Source organism: Ixodes scapularis, unplaced genomic scaffold, assembly GCF_016920785.2.
Source record: "Ixodes scapularis isolate PalLabHiFi unplaced genomic scaffold, ASM1692078v2 PGA_scaffold7__128_contigs__length_106722199, whole genome shotgun sequence".
Lineage (NCBI taxonomy): Eukaryota > Metazoa > Arthropoda > Arachnida > Ixodida > Ixodidae > Ixodes > Ixodes scapularis.
In genome coordinates, this window is record NW_024609882.1 from 53,341,851 (window position 1) to 53,363,996 (window position 22,146).

Consider the following 22,146-nt stretch of genomic DNA (forward strand, 5'->3'; position numbering starts at 1 on the left):
CCGCGCATAACTAACGTGCTCAGGCACTGTTGTTTGTTTTGTAAGTGCTCATGAGCCACTATGTAAATGGTCGGCGATGTTTCCATGCGTCCAAGTGTCAACCTACGATGAACTCATGATCCTCTTGGTTCGTTTCTCTGTGCATCACCAGTGTTACGAAAACGTGGTAGTCTATCCTGTTTGTTGTTGTTGTCACAGACACGCGACTTGTCACTCGGGTCTCCCCGTGTTTCACATTAAGATAACATATGCTCCATGGTTGCTATTCCATTTCATATTTTAGTGTTTTAGAAAACCGTTGTGCGGATATAGTACTGCACAATACGCCTCACAAGTGGGATCATTTTCGTCTTCTGCGCATGAGAAAGGAAGTAGCGGTGACGTCAGAACGCCGAGCCCTGATTGGGTGATCGCGACCCCGTATCTCAGCGTCGTCTGCTCCTTTGCATCGTCGTCTGCTCGCAACGTCGTCTGCGTCTGTCTTACGTTTACTGCGGCTTTCGGAAGTCGAGCGAGCTCGACTTCGCCTTTCAGAGAGGGCAGACGAAATAACTCGAGCGGTACGTTGTTTTTGTCTAACAACTAGCAGACGCGCATCAAGCAGGCAAGTCAAAGGACTCACTGGCGAGGTGTCCCGAGGCGCCGAGGTTTGTTTGCTTAAGGCCCTGTCACACTGAGGCAACAGTTGGACAACTCTATCCGGCAACACGGGGAAGTCGTGTTGCTGGCGACCCTGTCACATCGAGGCAACAACAACAGTCGGGCAACACGTTGCTGCCGCCCGGCAACCGTGTTGCCCGATCTGTTGTCCGACAACCCTGTCACACCGCGCTGACGGCGGGGGCAACACGGGGAACACTCCGCCATCTTGATTGTTTACCTTCGTTCGTGTGCGGCGAGGGATCGCTGCAAATGTGACTCTACAAAGTGCTAGTGCGTTCGAAGGACCGGGAATTACCACGGTACGACTTCAACCAGTGACTGTGATTAGAAAACTTGACACGGGGAGTATTTTCCGCTCTTTATCTTATCGAAATGTTCTTCATTCGCTGACAAAGCAGATAGCCCTAACCGAGGAAAGTGACATCGCTGATATATGTTCGGGATTTACGCCACCGCATGAAGTGTTTCTGTCCGGTTCTTTCATGCGATTCCTATTTCTACTGTAAAATTGAGTTAGTACCGGCAGTACCCCAAAGCGTCTTTTGCAGCGTGGTGTTGAGCTGAACTGACAGTGCTTCAAAACTGCGACACCGACACGATCGGCCTTCATAACAATCGGTGAAATAAATATTTTTCAACGCTGTCTACTTGCCTACCGCCTGCTATATGATCGCTTTATTCTCCCAAAACGTCCTGGGTACTTTGAAAACAAATCAGGTGTCTGGTAGCGGCTGTTTCCAAGTTCCAAGAATCAACAATCAAGATCAGAGTGGTCGTTTTATGCTTCGATTTTTTAATCTTTGGTTTTCTGGATTTTTTAATTATACTTTATTAGCGGGTGAGTAGGCATGCCATTTTATTTCACTATCAGTAATGTCAGCTGGTCTCTCGGCAGTTCTAGTTTCAAAACCAGTCTTAACGTTCACGACCGTAGCTGTGACCATTTCGAAAATCGCTTTCCGTAACTACGCAGCAAAAACATTAAAATATTTTAGCTGCACGCCAGCCCTAATCATTGTTAAATAACGTTTTCCAAGCCTTTATTTGAGTAAGACTTTATTGATAGGGGACTAGCTCTACCATCGAAGCTATCTATGTTGTCGTGTTGCCGGCCCGAAATTCGCTCAGCCAGCGATCAGGGCAACACGCGTTGTCCAACACAAGTTGCTGCTGTTTTTGTTGCCGAAAGCTGTCATACTGAGGCAACATTTTAGTTGTCGTCCATGTTGTCGTGCTGTTGCCGCGATGTGACAGGTTTGTCGGACAACACGGGGAGCGAGCAACAAGTTGCCCGACTGTTGGACAACGTGTTTTGTTGATGTAGCTGTCGTGTTGCCTCAGTGTGACAGGGCCTTTAGAACCGAGAGTGAGCGTCTTAGTGTCCGCAAGTTCCCTCCCAAATACTTTTTCCCTCCATTCGTGTGCGGCGAGACCCCTCACTCTTTAACGGCGTCGGCGGGTTGGCGTAGTTAACGTCGTCTGCTTTACGTCTGCTAGTCAAAGCGATGGCTGCTTTACCTTTCCTGCGTCTATCGGAGATTCACCGCTTTTTCATCGGCGCGAGTCACGGTTGCCTCGGGAAACAAGGAGATAACAAGAGGAATAAATTGACCTCTTAATCTAAAATTGAGGTCAGCGATCAAAGTATAATACGGGAAGGGTTCACAAGGGTCGCGCGGGCATATTCCATTCAGCACGCCAGCCGGTCGTGGCAGGCGGTCGCCGAGTCGCGGAGTGCCTGCTAGGCCTAACTGCCGTGCTCGCTTGGTCGCGTTTGGTGGAATCGTGGCCGTTGGAGGTTTTCCCGAGTGTTTGTGGATCCAGTGTTCTTGTTGGTCGTAGTCTGTTTCAAGTACTTTTTACTTTTTTCTTGCTGCTTGAAGTCGGGACGCGTGAGGAGCGCACGTAGAAAAATAAACGTCCGTGGGTCGTCGCGACCGCGACGCTGCCGGCCATGCTGATTTGATCGTAAGAAGTGCGTAAGACAGCTTCGGAGCTGTCGTAGGATTTCGTCGTAACCTGCGCAAAAGTTCCGAACATTTCGTTTCGTGAATACAAATTTGTTCTTAAGTTTTGTCTTACGCACATTTTTGGCGTAAGGTCGTTTCGTGAATCTGGTCTCTGCACTTCCGAAAGTCGCAGGAAAGGTAAGACAGACGCAGACGACGTTGCGAGCAGACGACGTTGCAAAGGAGCAGACGACGCTCTGATAGGGGGTCGCGATCAGCGAATCAGGGCTCGGCGTTCTGATGTCGCCGCTACCCCCTGCGCAAAAAGCAGACGAACTTGCCCTCCGCATTGATATACCTGCGGATGGCATGTTGCGACATTGATCTAGAGCAGGGGTGGCCAGGCTGACCCGGCCTGAGAGCCGCGAGCAGAACCACGAAACTTCTAAGAGCTGCGGGGGGGGGGGGGGGGGGGGGGGAGGGGGAGTAAAAGAAGCTCGATATTTTCGATCTATGCGACTCAAAAGCACTCACACTGTACTTAAGGTAGGAGCAGCACGAAACTACCAAGGCACAACCTGTTTTTCGATTTAAAACGCCTTCCATTTCTCTTTTCGGGGAAGTGCTGGTGTGACCGGGAGGGAAGCGGTGGGAAAGGGGGGAGAGAAGGAGGGAGCCGCGAGCAACACTTTAACACGCGAAGAGCCGCATGCGGCTCGCGAGCCGCAGCTTGGCCACCCCTGATCTAGACCGTGACTTCGATCGTACTATAGCCAATATCTCTGTCGTGTGCGTGCAATTCCATGCAAGCCGCACTTTGACAGCTCTCGGAAAAGACGGTTAAACAGAATTGAAACATTGCGACAAGGAGAGACGTCTGTTATTGGTCGGGTGTCGAAACTCCTACGGCATGGTGCGCTGGCCTTGTCCGGGCTCCCAAGGCAGCGGGAGACTATCGGCTGCGTGTCGACTTAACCAAGCTGAACGAGGTCATCCTCCGAGAGCAGCCTACGATGCCGAGCGTCGACCAGGCATTTGGGTTGCTGGGAAGCGCTACCGTCTTCTCGAAACTGGACGCAGTGTATGGGTTTCACCAGTTACGCCTCTCCGAAGGCTGTCAAGGGTACACAACGTTTATTATACCCTTCGGACGATTCCGTTATCACTGCTTGCCCTTCGGAATTACATCTGCTCCAGAGGTGTTGTAGAGCCCCATGTCACTGATTCTCGAAGCAATTAAAAGTTGCGTCAACATGATAGACGACATCCTGATATGTGGCAGAGACAAGTCTAAACCCGACAGCAGGCTCTAAGTTACCCTTGGAAGACTGTACGAAGCGAGCGTTACGCTAATGCCTCCAAGCGCCGCGCCTCAGGGAGTCGTCCGTTAAGTTCCTTGGTGTGGTGTTCAGAACCAACTTCATATCTCCAGACCCCAACAAGATCCGCCCCCCCCCCCCCATCGCTGTTGTGCAATTTCCAACAGACGTGCAAGGCGTGCGGCGCCTCCTAGGAAAGCTGAACCACATCGGACATTTATTGCTCAGACTCTCCGCCACCACGTCGCCAATCAGGCTCGTCCTAAACAAGGACACGGTCTGGACTTGGAGGACTGGTAAAGCTTGAGCTTTCGACTCGCTAAAGAGGATGGTGGCATCCAGCTCCTGCGTGGCTCGACAGGGAATCGTGAAAGCACAAGGCCTTCTGTTTTGTGACAAGATTTTCTTTATGAACTAATTATCGGCTAGTGTCCGACTTCTTTCATAGAGATGGCGAAGTCTGAAGCCTTTAACTACGTCCTTGTGGTCACCTCTGCGCTTTTTAGCCATCATACCAAGTTAGGCCGTTCAGTCAATCTTGATATACAAATCCTCAGTCATCTATTTAGTACAGCGAAAGTCCTGTTGAAACAACTTATGCTGACAACCGATAAATTGTTTTTCAAACCAAGCTTTCCGGCGTCATAATTTGCCGCCTACTTCACGCTCAGTCTAGGGACAACCAATGCCGCTTCTCTAGGTTTTAAACTGAGCAAGAACGTAAACCAGATATCACGTGATCATTCAATTATGTGGCATGCATGTCCTTTGAACGTTGACAAAAAAGTTTTAGTTGCCGTCTGACTCTGAAAGCATGAAGACGTCTAATTTCTAAAGCCTTCACTTCCTAGGATTTTATATTTATATTTATTTTTTGATATCCTGGCTACGCTGGAATTAAATATAGCAAACTTTGCGCTAACATGGTCTACAAGGGCTGTAGAATAGCGCCGTACAATCAAATGTTCACTGCGTGCGAGGGAGGTATTTGGAACTTTGATTGCACTGCTACTCTAATACAATAACAACCGCCTTGTGTTAGAAAAATATATATTGAGGTAAAACATTCGCGTTCATCTTGACGATTAAGCATAAATTGATACAATATAGCAATTTCAATTTATAAAGTTCCATACAAAAAAAAAAATGCAACGGACGGATGTCGCTATCGCGCGGGCGCACATCGCACTCGCTCCGTCAAAAACCACCGAATGCTGCCGTCGCCTTGGAGAACCAGGTCCGGCAGGTTGCCATCTTGAGGAAGAGCGTTGCACGATTCAAACAGAGACACATGTAATGCCTCGCTCTCAGTTTCGCTGGCTTGTGGAAATTCAAACGAAGCATCTCGACCGCTCGGAAGTAAATAAATATAACGCTGGAAAAACCCTTGTATACCCATCGCACCTATGATTACCACCGATTTTGCGGCACTTTGGTCGCAAACTGACATTGTGCACAGAGAGCGCAACAACACTAAGATGCTTATAAGAAAAACAGTTCGTATCAAACTTATCAGTAATTGTATCAACCATGCTTCTATGTAACTCGGAAATAATTCCAAGAAGTTTCTTAAAATTTAATGTTTTTGTCAGTTTATTTTTTTTTTTTCAGTTGTGAATGAACGTGCAATAAGTCATTTTGCGGGCAAGGGTTTAGTTGTAGGTCATACCAGTTCTCGTTTAGATAAAGCACAGCCCTTTCAGACTCCGGTTGGGAAGAAAGTGGAACCGGTCCGTGTGTTTCTTTTGTTGTGATTATTTTGTTCAAGGTTCCAAGTTTTCAGTTTGGAATTTCGGTCACCGTTTACGGAAGAGGTGAAGAACATTATGGGTAGAAGTGTATAACAAAAGTTGACTTTGTGACGTCGGTGGTCGATGATTAGCTTGTGGATATTGCCGCGCGCGCAGCTGGCCAAGTAGCAAGCGCGGCCGTGGCCTAACGTACTGTTCGATATCGTTCTTCTTGTGAGGCTTCATAGCATTTGGAAGTCGCGCATGGCCGTGCGCCACGCAGAAATTGACGCAAAACAGGTTTACGAGTATTTTGGCGAAATAATGCGGCAAATTGTAGAGATGTGGAAGTCTCAAAGTTGTGTACCGGACTGGCTACCCGTGCTGGAAAGTGTGGCGCATTTGAGTTATCTTAGCCTTGCCATGTTGGCCGCTGTAGGGCCAAAATAGTTTTTGTAACATTTTACAGTGCTTTGTTTTGTTTTTGTCAAAACCCGGCAATAAAGAAAAAAAAAAAGCGGCCGTGACCTAACGATTATTGTGCTTGCTTCCCATGCGAAGCGCCGGGGTTCAATTCCTGGGGGCGACGCGTCTCCATTCATTCATGCAATTTAGTGTTCTGGTACATTCGAGAACTCTGTTGCTTGTTCGAGGTACGAATGTTCTAGTCGCCGAACCTTCTAGGTGGATTGTTCCAGAAGCCAAGGCGTGTAAATAAGGGGCTCCGCGTGGCGATCTGCGGTCAGTTTCGCCCAAGCGTTCGACTCTGCTGTCACGCCGACTTCGACACCCATGACGCTCTGCTTTCTTCTGATCCCTTTTTTATTTTTGGGCACAAGCTCGCCCCATTAAACGTTTAGTTTCTTCAGTCATTGTCACCTCATCAATTTCCATTCGTGACATTTTGGTGGAGGTGCTGGGTATAGCTTTCTATGCCCGCGGGCGTACTCCTTCGACGACATCCCCACCAAGTGAGGTGCTCAGTTACGGCAGGCTACCCTTTGCGGAAGACGCCGACGCCAGAGCAAGCCGCCGTACGAGAGGCATATCCCCGGAATTGGGACCCCTGCCGCAGAAACAGAAGAAGACCGTGAGGATGACCACTCCACCCATCGTTGTCCTACCCGTCGCTGCCCGTACGCCAGCGTCCTTCCATGGCGAGCCTTACGAAGACGTCGAGGACTGGTTACAGCGGTACGAGCGAGTGGCCCAGAACAACCGATGGACGGAAGAACAGCGTCTACAAATTCGTTAGTTTGCGCTCGATGGAACGGCCAGGCACTGAGTCGGGAATGGCGAAACTTTTCTGACCTCGTGGACCGCTTGCAAGGATGATCTGAGACTGACTTTCACCAACCAGTATCGACGGGAGAGGGCCGAGGACCTTCTACGAATGACGAATCTGGGCGCAAGCGAGACGATCACCAGTTTTGTCGAAGATGTTCTGCACCTGGTCTCTCGCGCCGACCCTCAAGCCACCGTCGAAAAGAAGCTTCGGATCCTGATGCGAAGCGTAAGGATGACATCTTCGGTGGCCTTGTCCGCAACCTCCGAACAACCGTCTAAGATTTCTTCAAGGAAACCACAAACACCGAACGTGCCCTTCAAGTACGGGCCTGCCATTACCAACGACTTCCCGGCGTCGCTGCCCTCTCGACTTCCAACTGCAACGGCCCGGACCTCTGCGAGATCATCCGGGACGTAGTGCCTAAGGAAATCAGGAAGCTTCTACCTGCTGCCGGAAGCCCGGATTCGCCCTCAATCGCCGAGATTGTCAGGAGAGAAGTTTAGCAGGCGCAGCAGCCACAAGTTCTCGACAGCGCCGCTCCCGAACCACCGACGGTGAGCTACGCCGCAGCTACCCGACGACCACCGCCCCCTGCTCACCCGTATACAGCGCCACCCGGACGTGAACCTCCAGCGCCGCAGTTCTCCCAATGCCAGGAAGATCAGGCGCACGCCCACCCATTACAAGCAGCGTCACGAAAGACCGACGTGTGGAGGACGGACGGTCGACGCCTGTTGTGCTATCACTACAGTCAAGCCGGTCACATTTACCGTTGATGCCCCCATAGGCAACTGTAGCTGCGCGGGTTCCATCCGAACGACCGGCGCCCAAGGTACGACGAACGCCCTCGCGACATTGAGGAGTACCTCTGACGATCGCCATTCTCTACGCCGCCGCTCCGCCGTGAATCCCGCACACCGTCGTCCAGACGTTCAGAGTCTCCAGCGCCACGACCCCTCCGAGAGAGCGTGTCCCCCCTGCGTCGCCGGGAAAACAAAGTGCGGCAACGCCTGGAGGTGGCGTTGCTGAAGACGACCGAAGTAAAAAGCCTCCAAGAGCGATAAAGTGCTCCCACTCTACCGATGCTACGCATCACAACGGCGCCCCTGCATCGGTGTCCAACAACCTAAACATTACTATCGACGGCCGCGACGCATCGGCACACGTGGACACCGGAGCAGGCTACTCAGTCTTAAGTACGAGGCTTTCTGCGAAAAGTGACAACGACAAGGGAAGCCTTCAAATACGAACCGCCGTGGGCACCTCATCATGCCAGTCGGGAGATGCACTACTCGCGTCGAAATCCACGGTGAGACTTGCCCTGTCAAGTTCGTCATTCTGCAAGACTGTGCGAAGGGCGTTATCCTCGGGGCGGACTTTCTTTGTGAGTAAGGCGCCGTCATCGACCTCGGAACAAACCGACTGACGTTACGAAAACCTGCTCCACCACCGGAGGAACCCAGAGCGACGTCATCCGCGGTCCGAGTCCTTGCAAACCACGAAAACTTACCACCGTGGTCCAGTGTTTTCATACTCGTCGGTATCAATGAATCTTCCTGAGGCGAAGTCACTCTTGAGGGAGGCCACCAATTGCTCCTGGGAAGAGGAATAGGCCTCGCAGGAGGAGTAGCTGAACTTCAGTATGGGCGGACTGTGGCCCTTGTGACGAACTTCCGAAATGCAACGTTACACCTCATGAGAGGTGCGGTGCAGCCGTGGGCCACGTCGAGGAACTCCGAGACCCCGCTGAAATCGCTGCGATTACTGACGAATCGTCGCCGCCTCAGCAAGACAGTACGTCGCCAGCGCAGCTCGACATTGACCCTAAGCTTCCGGGCCCAAAAGGACGGCAGCCGATTAACCACCTCGCCGAATACCGCAACTGCTTTGCGACGTCGTCGAAGGTGCGCCAGACCGCCGTTGCGAAGCACCGCATCGTTACCGAGGACGACACGCGCCCTGTGCATCTGTCGCCGTACAGAGTGTCCGTTAAAGAAAGGGAGGTGATCCAGGAGCAAGTTCAAGAGATGCTGAAAGACGAAATAATGCAACCTTCAAGTAGACCATGGGCCTCTCCAGTGGTGCTAGACAAGAAGGACGGAACGCTTAGGTTCTGCGTGGACTACCGGCAGCTGAACGCGGTGACGAAGAAAGACGTGTACCCCCTCGCCCACATTGACGACACTCTAGACCGGCTGCTCCACTATCGATATTTCTCATCAATGGACCTGAAGAGTGGCTACTGGCAGATTGAAGTCGACGAGCGGGACCTGGAGAAGACAGCCTTTGTCACGCCGGATGGACTGTGCGAGTTCAAGGTGATGCCCTTCGGACTACACGGCGCCAGCAACTTTCCAGCGAGTCATGGACACCGTAGTGACAGGGCTGATGTGGCAGAGCTGTCTGGTCTACCTTGACGACGTCTTAGTATTTTAAACTGACTTCTACGAGCACTTGCGATAACTCCGAGCTGTTCTCCAAGTCATACAGACCACTGGACTCACTCACCCTTAAGTTTTCCAAGCGCCGGTTCGACTATGCCGATCTGAAGTTCCTAGGCAAGTGGTTTGAAACGACGGAATCCGCCCAGACCCCGATCCCCAGACCCAGATCCAGACCCAGATCCTGAAGTCGCTGGAATTGCCTTTGCGGCTTTTCCAGCGCATTCAGACAAGAAGGCCGTGCGCAGCTGGCCAAGTAGGCAGCATGGCCGTGGCCTAAGGGTTATCGTGGTTGCTCCCCACGCGAAGCGCCAGGGTTCGATTCCTGGGGGCGACCCGTCTTTTATTTATCCTTGCAATTTAATGTTCTGGTACATCCGAGAACTCTGTTACTTGTTCAAGATACGAATGTTCTAGTCACCGAACCTTTTAGGTCGATTGTTCCAAAAGCCAAGGCGTGTACATAAGGGGCTCCGCGTGGCGAGCCTCAGCCAGTTTCGCCCCAGCGTTCGACCCTGCTGTCACGCCCACTTCGATGCCCACAAAGCTGTGCTTTCTTGTGTTCCTTTTTTTATTTTTGGGCACGAGCTCGCTCCAATAAAGTGTAAGTTTCTTCAGTTAGTATCACCTCATCAATTGTCATTCGTACAATATATATTGCTTTAAGGAAATAAACGCAGAAGCTGAGTTTGAGACGTTCTTTTGTCCTGTATTTTTTCTTCGACCAAGTTTCTCAGCTTTTACCCCAGTCTCAGTTAGTTTACATCAGTGGTTCACACATGGGGGTCCGTGGACCCTTTGGGTTCCGCAAAGGCATTCTAGGAGTCCGCGAAGCACTGCCTTATCAGTCATGCCCGGCAATAAAACTATTTTTTTCAGATCGAGAAGAAATGTTTCAGTTCTCGAGCGAGTTTCCTCATGTGTACGTCAACAAGAGAGGTGTACTTCACGTTATCCCTTAGCTATGTACATTTATTCAATCATTATTATATATAACCTATACCTTTCCTCTCCTCTCACCACGAACGGTGTCCACCATCATCTCCGCCGATTCACGGGGGGTCCGCGAAATATCGTTGGTTGAGAACCACTGGTCTACATCATGATCAACTTCCACCAGCTCGTCTCTGCACTCACTGCTTTTTCAGTGTTAAAGAAGGCTCCCTCAAGCGTCATACAATGTCATAAAACGCCAAAAAATACATGAACATTTTAGTTGACACATTCACAAATGTAACACTCAAAATACACCAACAAGCGAAAATGAAAGCGTCGTATATTTTATTTTTAACACTTGCGTAAAATCTAATTTAAACTGAGCTTTTCTACGGCTTCGTCGAAACGACGGGTGAGCCTTTCTCCGGAAGATTCACAAAGTAAATGAGTTTTACTGCTGTGAGGCTAGCTCAGGTGAGTTTTTCTTCGAGACTTGTCTAATCTAGAGGTTGCACGGTTGTAAAACGTTTTTTTGCCAAAATCGCCGTGAAGGCGGTTTTTTATATCCGACTGCATTTCACACTTTCATGTACTGCCTAAACGTGTCTTTATTAAACTGTTTAAAGACGGCTGTGTAAATTCTATGAATATTTTTGTTGACGTTCATGATATGCGTTGAGGATTCTTCTGTGACTATTTTGACTTTTTTTTTTCGGCAATTTAGTTTACTGGTTCCGCTTATGCTTATTCGGTGGTCGCACAAGTATCACCCACGCCGAACTGGTTGTAGAAATGCTTCTTTTGTTTGCCAGCACGTACATTGCGGACGATATAAAATATTCTGGGCAAGCACGTGGTTTACAGGACCTGCCACGCTTTCTATCAGAAAATAGCTCAACCGTTATCCAGGCTTCAGCGGTTGTTCGGTTGCCTCTTTTAGCCCGTTTCGCGAGACGTCTTCGCATGCTTGGTGTCTCGATTGCGTTGCAGCCGAAGTTTCGTACTTCTTCCGTTTCGCTGGCCTTCTTGTTGCTTCTAGCCTGTGGAGCTTTACGAAAAAATCAACCCCACGCCGTTCAACGATCTCTTCTGCACGTCAATATCGCAGCACCTCTTGACGACTACGTAAACATTTGAGAAGTTCTTCGTTCGAGAACCGCTTGATCATCGGCACTATGATTGCAGCATTTAGAGAAGTTCTTCTCCCGTGGAGCCGAGGCTCCACAAATCACTGACTTGCGCAACAAGCAAGGGTAGCTTAGTTGCTTATGAACCAAAACACTGACACAAAAATTCTTAGTGATTGCTCAGAAATAATAATGCACGTAATTTGTGCTTGCTGCGACTTGGCTTTTTTTTTCTGCTGGGAACTGATGAAGCGGCCTCTTTGCTGATGACAGGATCAAGGCAGGGGTTTCCACCGGGAAAGGATACCTGTGTTTCTAAAAAAAACGTAGTTTTCGATAACTATTTACAACAGTAGGAAGCACACGACGGTCTAGCACACTGCATCTGATAGAGGGTTGCTTTTCCTTCTCTCAAAGGAAAGAACTTGTAAGGTAAATTTCGTGAGCACATACGTGTCAAACAAGCGTTTAAGCAAGTTCGCTGTGCCCATGACACTGTCTTTTTCAGCATGCTTACAATTCACATTAGTGCTCCCGTCAACCGACGTTCATTGCATCGTTGTCGCAAGAGCCGCTTCAGAAGGGTTCATGCCGTTGTCGATTTCCTGAGTGTGGCGCGATCACAGCAGAACCCTTTCCAGTAGGTACTGACGTCGCTGGTGGTCTGAGTATTTGATATTTGGTATTCGGTTCTCCCGAAGCGAAGTCAACCAGAGGGGCAATTACTCCCAGACCTAAGAAAAGCATATTCCACACCATTGCGCACAAAGAGCGAATGTCCGTCAAGCGATCCGAAGATAGGTCAGGAGCCGCTCCGAGTTTGGAAACCAGCACATCCATCTGGGTTACGTCGTCGCAGTTAGAAACTGGGTTTTGATTTCCAAGATGAGGCATGCGCATGAAACACAAAGGGTCTGGGTAAACATTCCACTCTATGCGCGAGATGTGGTTTTCTTTGCCAAAATAAAACGACAATTATAATATCCCACAGATACATTGCTCACAGTCTCGCCAACCAAAGTGCGTTCTTAAGTCAAGAACTATTAACTGTGGTAGAACAGCATGTCTCTTTCGAGAGATCATGGCTCTTTTTATTAGAATATTTGACACAAACTTGCACTGATCATAACTGGGTTACGCGCAGTGGTAAATATATAACTTGGTGGCTTCAAGCGTGGATATTTTAGAACTCACTCAAATATAATTGGCAAAGATTGATGTAAATAGCGCGTTTGCGAGTTTTCTTCTCTGCAAAATATGCATACAAATATTTGTCTGAAATGTGAAAATACAAAAAAAAACAAAAAAACATTCGAATAATTTTAATCAGAAATCACGGCAAAAGCTGACCTAGCGACGAATGCTTTAGAGTAAAATAAACACCTTACGTGTGCGCAATTTAGGATACCATCAAATATGTTACTGTGTAAGACCAAAAAGTAACCCATTACGAGTAACCGAATTTTTTTTAGAGCTTTACTTCGAAGGCGACGCCAAATTTTGGCAACCCTACTCCTCCTTTACGAAGTCACATCAAAACTGTTCGCTTGATTGACACCGTCTTGAAGGGAGAGTTGTATTAAAATAGCAATGTTGGAAAGATTTCGATGGTCATTACAATGTGAAAGCAAGTAGCCATAAACCAACCTGATATTCGTACGGAGGTAGTTCACCAAATAACTTCAGGTAGCCGTCCCAAGATTCCTGCGAAAAATAGGTTGTCATGATTTTTGAGTCATTTTATCTTGAGTATAGCATTGATGTAAACTACAAACTGCCAAGTGTCACTTTAAATGCATAATTTCGCACACGTTTTACAGATGCTATATAAACTCGGCACTTGAAAGCTATTTACACGATTCGTCAGTACATGTCTGGACAACGTGGAGTAAGTCTGCAAGTTTTCTTGGAGATATTGTTAGAGTGTATGGGTGAGAAGCGTGGTCAGGGCAGTACGAAAAATAGCTTGGAAACTTCAAAATGCAAAACGAAATCAAGTGCGGAAACTAGAGATGCGATTAAATGATAGGGAGCCGCTTCGTCCAGCTCGTTTTTCAAAGAGCTCGATGTTTACCCAAAAGAAGGTCTGTGAGCTCAATATTTTACATAATATTCTTCAGTGAGGAAGGGGCACTGATTCGACACGAGTAATGCGATTGCGTTCAGTTGAAACTCAGGCACAAGCAGTGGTTCACTGATTGAACACGAGACCACATTTAGCCCAAAACGCCATACTTCTAACATACTTCTGGCGAACTTAAGGGGCGCCCCTTTAAGTTCCTATAGGGTTGTTTTTGATGGCGTATTGTTTATTGGTCTAGACCACCTTCATAAGCTTTCACCAACTAAAATATTTAGCTGCGGGGAAATTTCACATGTTAATATGACTGCTCGTATTAGGCGCTTTGTGCGTTGTATTTGAAATAGATCGTCAAATGTTTGGGTATAGCAGACGGAATAGAGGAATTATTGTTTAAAAACGCCCATCGACGGCGTTTCCGGTGTGTGCTCCAAGGCGAAGAAAAAGAGGTATGTAACGATCTATGATTATATTTTTAATAGAAAAATTAAAAACCCATAGGTAATTTCGGATATTTTGGGAAGCTTAGTGCTCGTAGATTGAGTTATCAGCATAAAAATACGATATCAAAATAAATTGGTTACTCCTCCTTGCAATAATGTTCTGTTAAAGTGGCCTATCTCGAGTATACTCGAGACGTCATTGTTACCCTCTCCAATTATATTTTTATTCAGGTTATGGCTCTGCTTATAGAATAATACTAGTGATCTACATATATTCGTGCTTGGAACATACAACACGTGCATTTTAAGCGCGGGCATATATTTAGAGCCTACGGAAATGCAAATATGCCGGTTAAATATATTAGGTGAAACAATAAAACTAGAAACTTTTGTAGAGCATATGGATAACGATGGGACCCGCTTGTGTTCGCTTCCCAATTTTTTTTGAAGGAGATTCTCATTTTAGTGATTCCCTCAACATGACTCTTGTTACTATACACGTTTGAATGATCCACTCTCGAAAACCTTGCGACTGCTGACGAATACTTTTACACCCAAGGAAACTCGGACACAAATATCCCCGCATGTAGACACGGTAGAGAAGAAAACGACAAAATAACAGGAAAAAAAATTATTTGTAGCAAACAGTTTCAACCAGAATACAAAAGACCAAAAAACTCCTAAATACATTGGTTTTGATCACGTTGTGCACGAACGAATTCGGCCCGCAAATAAATCTTGGCGTCGAACGTACGATGAAGACTAGTTTCTAGTTGACAAAGCGTTCTGATGCGTCAGCCGAGAGCTTTTTCAGAAGCATACATTCATGATTATTAGTGTGTGTGGATTAGTGTTCTTAACCTAGCGCTAGAGGTTCAACTGCTGAACCCCCTTTTCACTGCACCCCACCTGCTCCGATGAACTACCATGCGTAGTAGAAGGGGAAAAACGATAAATGTTTATCCGTCTCTACCGGCCACTGGTGAAACAAAGATTCGCGGCCACAGATATGCATATAGGGTCATTCCACGCCAAACGATCCAGCCGCTAAATCGACCATCACGGATTTAGTTTTAAAAAATTGTAGGCGCTTGAATCGACGTAAAAGTGGCCTTCCCAATATATTTTTGCAGTAAACATTTTTTTGCTCCTTTGGCGACCCCTTGATTACCACGAACAACTGACTTCAAGGGCTATATACGGCATATTTTTTCGTGGCAGTTTTGAAAGTAGGTTGTAAAATAACACTGTTTTTAGTAACTAAATTGGCCCCTTTAAATGCCCAAATAGTTACATGCATTTAATTTCAATCTTTTCTTGTAATTCTGTGGCACTAAAAATCGCCAAAAATGCCGACATTCACCTTTTTTTCCTTGTAAAAAGGCAAAATCATCAGGCATAAATTCCACTTGTACTGATGGCACTTAGATTGAAGTTTAATATAAAATATCTTTTTGCATATTATTTGTAGAGGTGTTTCTTGGAACAAATTGCCAATATTGAAAATAGCGCAGAAAGAGCAACTTTCACTTAAGACTAACGGTGTGAGGTGGTCAGTCTAAAAATATATTGTCAACGGCAATACGTAATTTGGAACTCAAACATCTAATAGGCAATGTTCGAAAAAAAGTGTTATTTCTTAAACGCGAAAACATAATCTTTCAATTTCGGTCGCCGCACCCTAGCGTACTTGGCTAGAGACGTCGAACAGCGGCGTACTGCAGCGGCGACGCCGCGGGACAACAGAGCAGACGGGTTCGCTACGCGAGCGCGCAAAGCAGACGGGTTCGCTACGCAAGCACGCAGAGCAGACGGGTTCGCTACGCAAGTGAGCAAAGCAGCCGGGTTCTCTAAATAGGCGTGAAAAGCAGACGGCAGAATCTAAAAAGTGGTTGTGACATCGTCTGCTAATCGCACAGCGGCGTGAGTTAACATGTGATCGGTGGAAACTGAACAAACTTTTTCCCATAGAACCCAATAACGCAGGTAACCTGGCTCCCACGGAGCATGCCAGGGAATCTCAAGGTAGCTTTTAGGCAATCTTTTTTACTAGTTATTGCTTTTAAACCTTCTAAAAGCGAGGTTTTAGCCTCATACTTGTTACAGTAATTCCAGAAAGCAGGTGAAATTCGGTTCTTTGAGCGCACTGAGCAAACAATAAACCTTTTTTCAGGAGACCATATTGTGCCGTGTTCTTTGGTGCCCAAAAGAGTGCAGTAAAACGACGCAAGTCAAAAGGAAGTTTCTCGTTAAAATTTCAACTGTGACGGAAAGAGAACAACGCCTCTTGGCTCTGCGATCAAACAAGGACGAAGACGCCCTCTACACAATATGCGCTCATCAATATCATACTTACGTAACGAAGTATACCACACTTCTGGCTTCCAAGTTCTGTATGGACCCGTTCTTTGAACACACCAGGAGCCGGCGTCGGACATCAGTTATATCACTAGAGCTTGCGATAGCTCTGCCGTCATTGAAGCTTGTTTCTGGACAAAGGTTGTCCCCCGGGTGCAAAGTTCGCTGCCTCCAAATGGAGGCAAGGTTCAAGCAGACTACTGACACGCTTACTGAAAAGATGACCTCTTCTAAAATTAGCGACCAGGAAGAAGCATTCCCTTCATCGTTGAGTCTCAAATTTTCAGCAGTTGGAGAAATTCCTCTGTCCATGGGGCAGGAGTACGGAAAAACAAATACGGATATGCAAACGACGCTAGACAGTCGAAGCCGGAATGTCAGTAACCTGACCAACACTGCAGACGTCAACGTCTCGTCGACATCTAGACCAACACCTAGTTATGAGTTCCTGACACACGACTACAGACGGCTCATGGAAGACGTCAAGAAGCGCTTTGACGAGGAAAAATACTGATCAAAAAGATTTCGCTTTTGACCCTGGCCCCGAGCTCGTGGTCGCGAAAACGAATCGCGCAGTATTTTGGTTCCTCTGAAAGACAGGTTCGCCTTGCCATGTCAATAAAACAAGAGAGTGGCATGTTGAGTTGCTCAACGCAGAGGTTGAACAGACCACTAGACGAACCAATTAAAAGCTCTGTCAGAAACTTTTATGAAGACGAGCTTGGTTCCATCTGCCTTCCAGGCAAAAAAGACGTCGTTCGTGAAAGCCAAAAACGGTTGCTTTTAATTAACCTGAAGGAAGCATATGAAGGATGGAAGAAGAGTGAAATGCGAAGTCAAGCCTACAAAGACCATTCAGCGGACAACTTTTAACACCACTAAATCTCTTCAACTGGGCACGCCACAACTTGACACAAATTCGAGCGATCTGGGTGCCGGAAAGTGATGTTCAGGTGCGGCGAGAGGTGTTATTATCCCGGTTCACTGTCGCTCTACCCATCTGCGGGACTAGAGGACTCCATTACTTCGAGCCAAACTCACTGACCGAAATGATCGTCGGCTTTACTTCTTTTTCAAGGACAGGAAACGTCACGACGGCGTCACATCCTCAGATCGACTGTGTGTGAGAAGATTAGATAAAGCAAGTATTCCGAAGACTCCCTACCCATCATTATCTTGAGTGCCCGCCTGGGGGCCGACGAGCTGGGTTGTCTCGAACTTAAAAAATTAATTTTTCGCGTTTAAGAAATAACACTTTTTTCTAACACTGCCTATTTGGTGTCTGGCCTCTAAATTACGTATTACTGCCTTTGTCAATATATTTTTAGACCGAGCACCTCATACCGTTATTCTTAAGTGAATGGTGCTTTTTTGCGCTGTTTTCAAGATTGGCGATTTTTTCCTCGAGACCCCCACCGCAAGATATATTATACAATAAACATTTTTTTATAATGAACTTCAATCGAATTGCTATCAATACAAGTGAAATTTATGCCTGATAATTTTGCCCTTTTACTAGGAAAAAAAAGGTGAATATCATCATTTTAGGCGATCTTTAGTGCAACCGAATTGCAAGAAAAGGTTGAAATTACATGCAAGTATTTATTTGTGCACTTAAGGGAACCTATTTAGTTACTAGAAACAGTGTTATTTTACAGACTAGTTTCAAAACTGCCAGAACAAAATGTCGTCGGTAGCCTTTGAAACTAGTTGTTCGCGGTAATCAAGGGTCGCCAAAGAAGCAAAAAAATTTTTACTGCAAAAATATATTGGAAAGGGCCCTTTTACGTCGGCCTAAGGGCCTACAATTTGTTAAAACCGAATCCGTGATGGTCGATTTAGGGGCTGGATCGTTTGGCGCGGAATAACCGTATACACTTTTCAAACACGCGCCAGATTAAATACGGCATTGCTGACCTTTTTTTCTTTTGTCCAGATGTCAAGCCACAGAAACGGGCCTTGACGAGCCTCCACGAAGGCGAACGTTGGAGAGAAGGATAAACTAGGACTTAAGAGAGCAATAACCAGTCCTTCTGTGGTAGTCACATAGTGAGCGGTAAAAAGAAAAAAAAATGAAAGCCGTTTACCACTCCCTGTAACGCCGAATTACAGCGCAGCTCTTGAGGAGGAGGAGCGAAGGGTACTGGGGGTCACGTGACCGCGGGGGGGCGCGGTCACGTGAACTGGGGGTGGTCACGTGACCCCCAAGGTCACGTTACCCCCAGAGAAATATTTCCGCTAGAATTAGCGGGGAAATTTTTCCCCTAGATTTAGCCGGGAAAATTTTTGGCTAGATTTAGTGGGGAAATTCTTCCGCTAGATTTCGTGGGGGAATTTTTCCACTAGATTTAGCGGGGAAATTTTTCTGCTAGATTTAGTGGGGAAGTTTTTCCGCTAGATTTAGCGGGGAAGTTTTTCCGCTAGATTTAGCGGTGAAATTTTCCTGCTAGAATTAGCGGGGAAATTTTTGCGCTAAATTTAGCGGGGAATTTTTTCCGCTAGATTTAGCAGGGAAATTTTTTCGCTAGATTTAGTGGGGAAATTTTTCCGCTAAATTTATCGGGGAAATTTTTCCGCTAGATTTAGCGGGGAAATTTTTCCGCTAGACTTAGCGAGGAAATTTTTACGCAAAATTTAGTGGGGATTTTTTTTCCGCTAGATTTAGCGCGGAAAATTTTCCGCTGAATTTAGCGGGCAAATTTTTTCGCTAGATTTAGCGGGGAAATTTTTCCGCTAGATTTAGCGGGCAAATTTTTCCGTAGATTTAGCGGGGAAATATTTCTGTTAGATTTAGTGGGGAAACTTTTCCGCTAGATTTAGCGGGAAAATGATTCCACTAGATCAAGCGGGGAAATTTTCCCGCCAGATTTAGCGGGGAAATTTTTGCGCTAAAGTTAGCGGGGAAATTTTTCTGCTAGATTTAGCAGGGAAATTTTTCTGCTAGAGTTAGCGGGGAAATTTTTCCGCTAGTCTCGCTCTCGATCTCTGTCATGCCGCCGAATCGCCGCCCGCTTTTCTGCTGCCTCGACGCTCTTTCTTCTCTTATTTTGTTTGGCACAAGTTCGCCAATTAAACCTTTATTTTCAGTTCACGGTTCGCCTTCTCGTCACCTTCATTCGTAACATTTCTGGTGGAGGTGCGGGGTACCGCAGCCCATAAAGCGTACCCCTCCGAGGCTTCGCAGCACAAGCCCAGTTACCGGCTTAAGAAGACCGTACGTGGAGACGTCCAAGACCCGAGGAAGCCGCCGTGCTCACAGTTGGCCCCCCGGAGTTTTGTTTACTGCCGGAGAAGACCCACCAGCCAACGAAGCCGATGATGAGCACCCAATCGTCGCATATACCTGCCGCTGCCCCCGTCGTCTACCTGCCCGTCGCCCCTCGATCGCCGACGCCCTTCCACGGCGAACAGTATAAAGACGTCGAGAACTGGATCCTGCACTACGAGCGCGTGGCTCGCCACAACGGATGGACTGCTGAGCAACGCCTCCAGAACCTCTACCTCTCACTGGAGGGCACTGCGAGGCACTGGTTCGAGAACCCGAGGCTTCGGTCACTTCGAGGGACGTCTGCGCCACCGAGTTGAAGCGGACCTTCTCCACCCAATACCGGCGACAGAAGGCGGAGGACCTGCTTCAGACGCGGACACAAGAGCCCAACGAAAGCGTAACCAGCTTCGTTGAAGACGTGCTACGATTGTTTACACCCGCAGGCGATATGAAGTTGAACGCCGGACCGTCGACCGATCCGAGCTATCAGCGCCATGACGCGGCTGCCGTGGCGGCTCGCTTTCTTATCGCGCGCTTAGCCGAGATTAAGCGCTTGCATCGAGCACGGTTTTCATATCTGCTGCTGCTCCCTGCAGAAAGCGTGGAAATGGATTTTGATTTCGGCATCTTTTTTTTTGGGCGTGAATAATGTAACCGCGTCTTCCTCGCAATTTTGACGCGGTTGCTGACAGATCACAAAAATGAAAGAATATTGTGTTCTTTTTGAGAAGCGGAAAGCATAAGTTACTTTTTGATTTGTTCCGCAGCCTTCCGGTTTAGCACATATCACAACAAACAGCTACTAAATCACACTATCTACCGATAGCGTCTGAATGTCTGCTTTCCCAATCCTCGCACTTTGTGCGGGGAGTAGCAGCAGATCTGAGAACAGCGCTCGATCCAAGTGCTTAATCTCGGCGAAGCACGCGATAAGAAAGCAAGTCGCCACAACCAACGTTATTAGAACAACTCAGTTCTGGAACTCCGCTCCGGAGGGGGGTCCCATTTGCGTGGCGCCTGTTAGAGGGCGCGCGCTCCGGATTAATACTCGCTACCATCATCATTGACGGCGAGCTTGTGGCCGTTGCCATAGAGATTGTACATGGCCGTTGCATCTGGCGTACTGAGCTTACGGATGTTCTTGGCGCTTTTTCTGACAGTAGCAGACGACTTTCAAATTGCTTCTGCTGCAGTTGGTAGTCAGCGGCACATCTACTATTACAGTATGTACAAACTTGCCCTGATTGTAGCCACCGGATTGTGGCTCCGACAAATTTGGGTTGTTCGAAACGCTTCGCGCTGTCAGCACAGCTAACGCAGCAGCATTTTACAATAATGCAAAGCGTATGCCGAAACGGTCGTTGCGCTTTTCATGCTCAAATTGGAATTTTTACTGGCGAAAGGGCAAAAATGAACCAAAAACGATGCTGAACCTCGAGAGGATTCGGGACTCGCAAACAGCCGCGGAGCAGTAGCAGACGAAAACGCGTGGAATAATGGGCCGGCAGCGCCAACTAGCTGCAAAAAAATCGGACATGGTTTCGGAGCCCCTCCAATGTACAGCGTCTATGGGAAGTTCCATAACTGAGTTGATCTAGTAACGTTGGCCACAGCAGCCGCGCCATGACGCTGATAGCACGGAGCGGTCGACGGTCGGGCGTTCACCTTCGTATCGCCTGCCGGTGTACACGCGCCGACGCGCAAGCCACCGAAGAGAAGAAGTTGCGCCTCCTCATGGGAGCATCAAGAGCGAAATCTTCAGTGGTCTCCGCAGCGACGATAGTCGAAGGCTTCGTGGCCGAGGCGACCAACATTGAAAGAGTACTACCGCCGACATGGCGACGCCTCAACCCTCACACTACGGCCGCACGCCGAGCTCAGCGCTGGAGACGACAACCTTCGCGAGATCATCCGGGACGTCGTCCTAAAGGAGCTCCGAAAGCTGCTCACCGCTGCTGCGCGCCCAACGTCTCTGTCAGTCGCCGATATTGTACGCCACGAGGTACACCGGGTCTTGCCGCCTGAAACCCCCGCCGACGTGCCAACACCAGACGAACCGACGCTGACCTACGCCGCCATAGCCAGACGACCGCCGCAAGCTCCCCGCCAAGCTACGGCGCCACAAAACGTGAAACTCCAGCGCCGCAGTACTTCCGACGTCGCGAGGAGCGGGTCCAGTACCTCCGCCCGGAACGATTAGAATCCAGGAAGACTGACGTTTGGAGGACGGCCGACCGACGCCCGTTGTGTTACCACTGCGGGGAAGCCGACCATGTCTACCGCCGTTGCCCGTACCGGCAGCTAGGGCTACGCGGCTTCCACCCCGACGACCGGCGACCACGCTACGGAGAGCGAGCTAGGGACATCGACGAATACCTCCGCCGTTCGCCATCCCCAGGACCGTCTCCCCGCCGCGGTTTCCGATCACCGTCACCGCAGCACCCTGCATCCCCTCATCGTAGATCCCGCCGAGAAAGCCTGTCCCCTCTGCCTCACCGGGAAAACTAAGTGCGGTAATGCTGGGAGGTGGTATTGCCCGAAGAC

The 22,146-nt window shown here is 48.2% G+C and overlaps 1 protein-coding gene across 1 annotated transcript in view; it reads right to left on the reverse strand.

Moving 5' to 3' along the window:
• Positions 1–22,146, reverse strand: part of LOC120846088 — a 127,579-nt gene that overhangs the window by 40,937 nt on the left and 64,496 nt on the right. Inside the window, exon 4 of the mRNA XM_040217760.1 lies at positions 13,101–13,157. Within this exon, the coding sequence (XP_040073694.1) occupies positions 13,101–13,157 (57 nt within the window). The remainder of the gene's footprint in view (positions 1–13,100; positions 13,158–22,146) is intronic.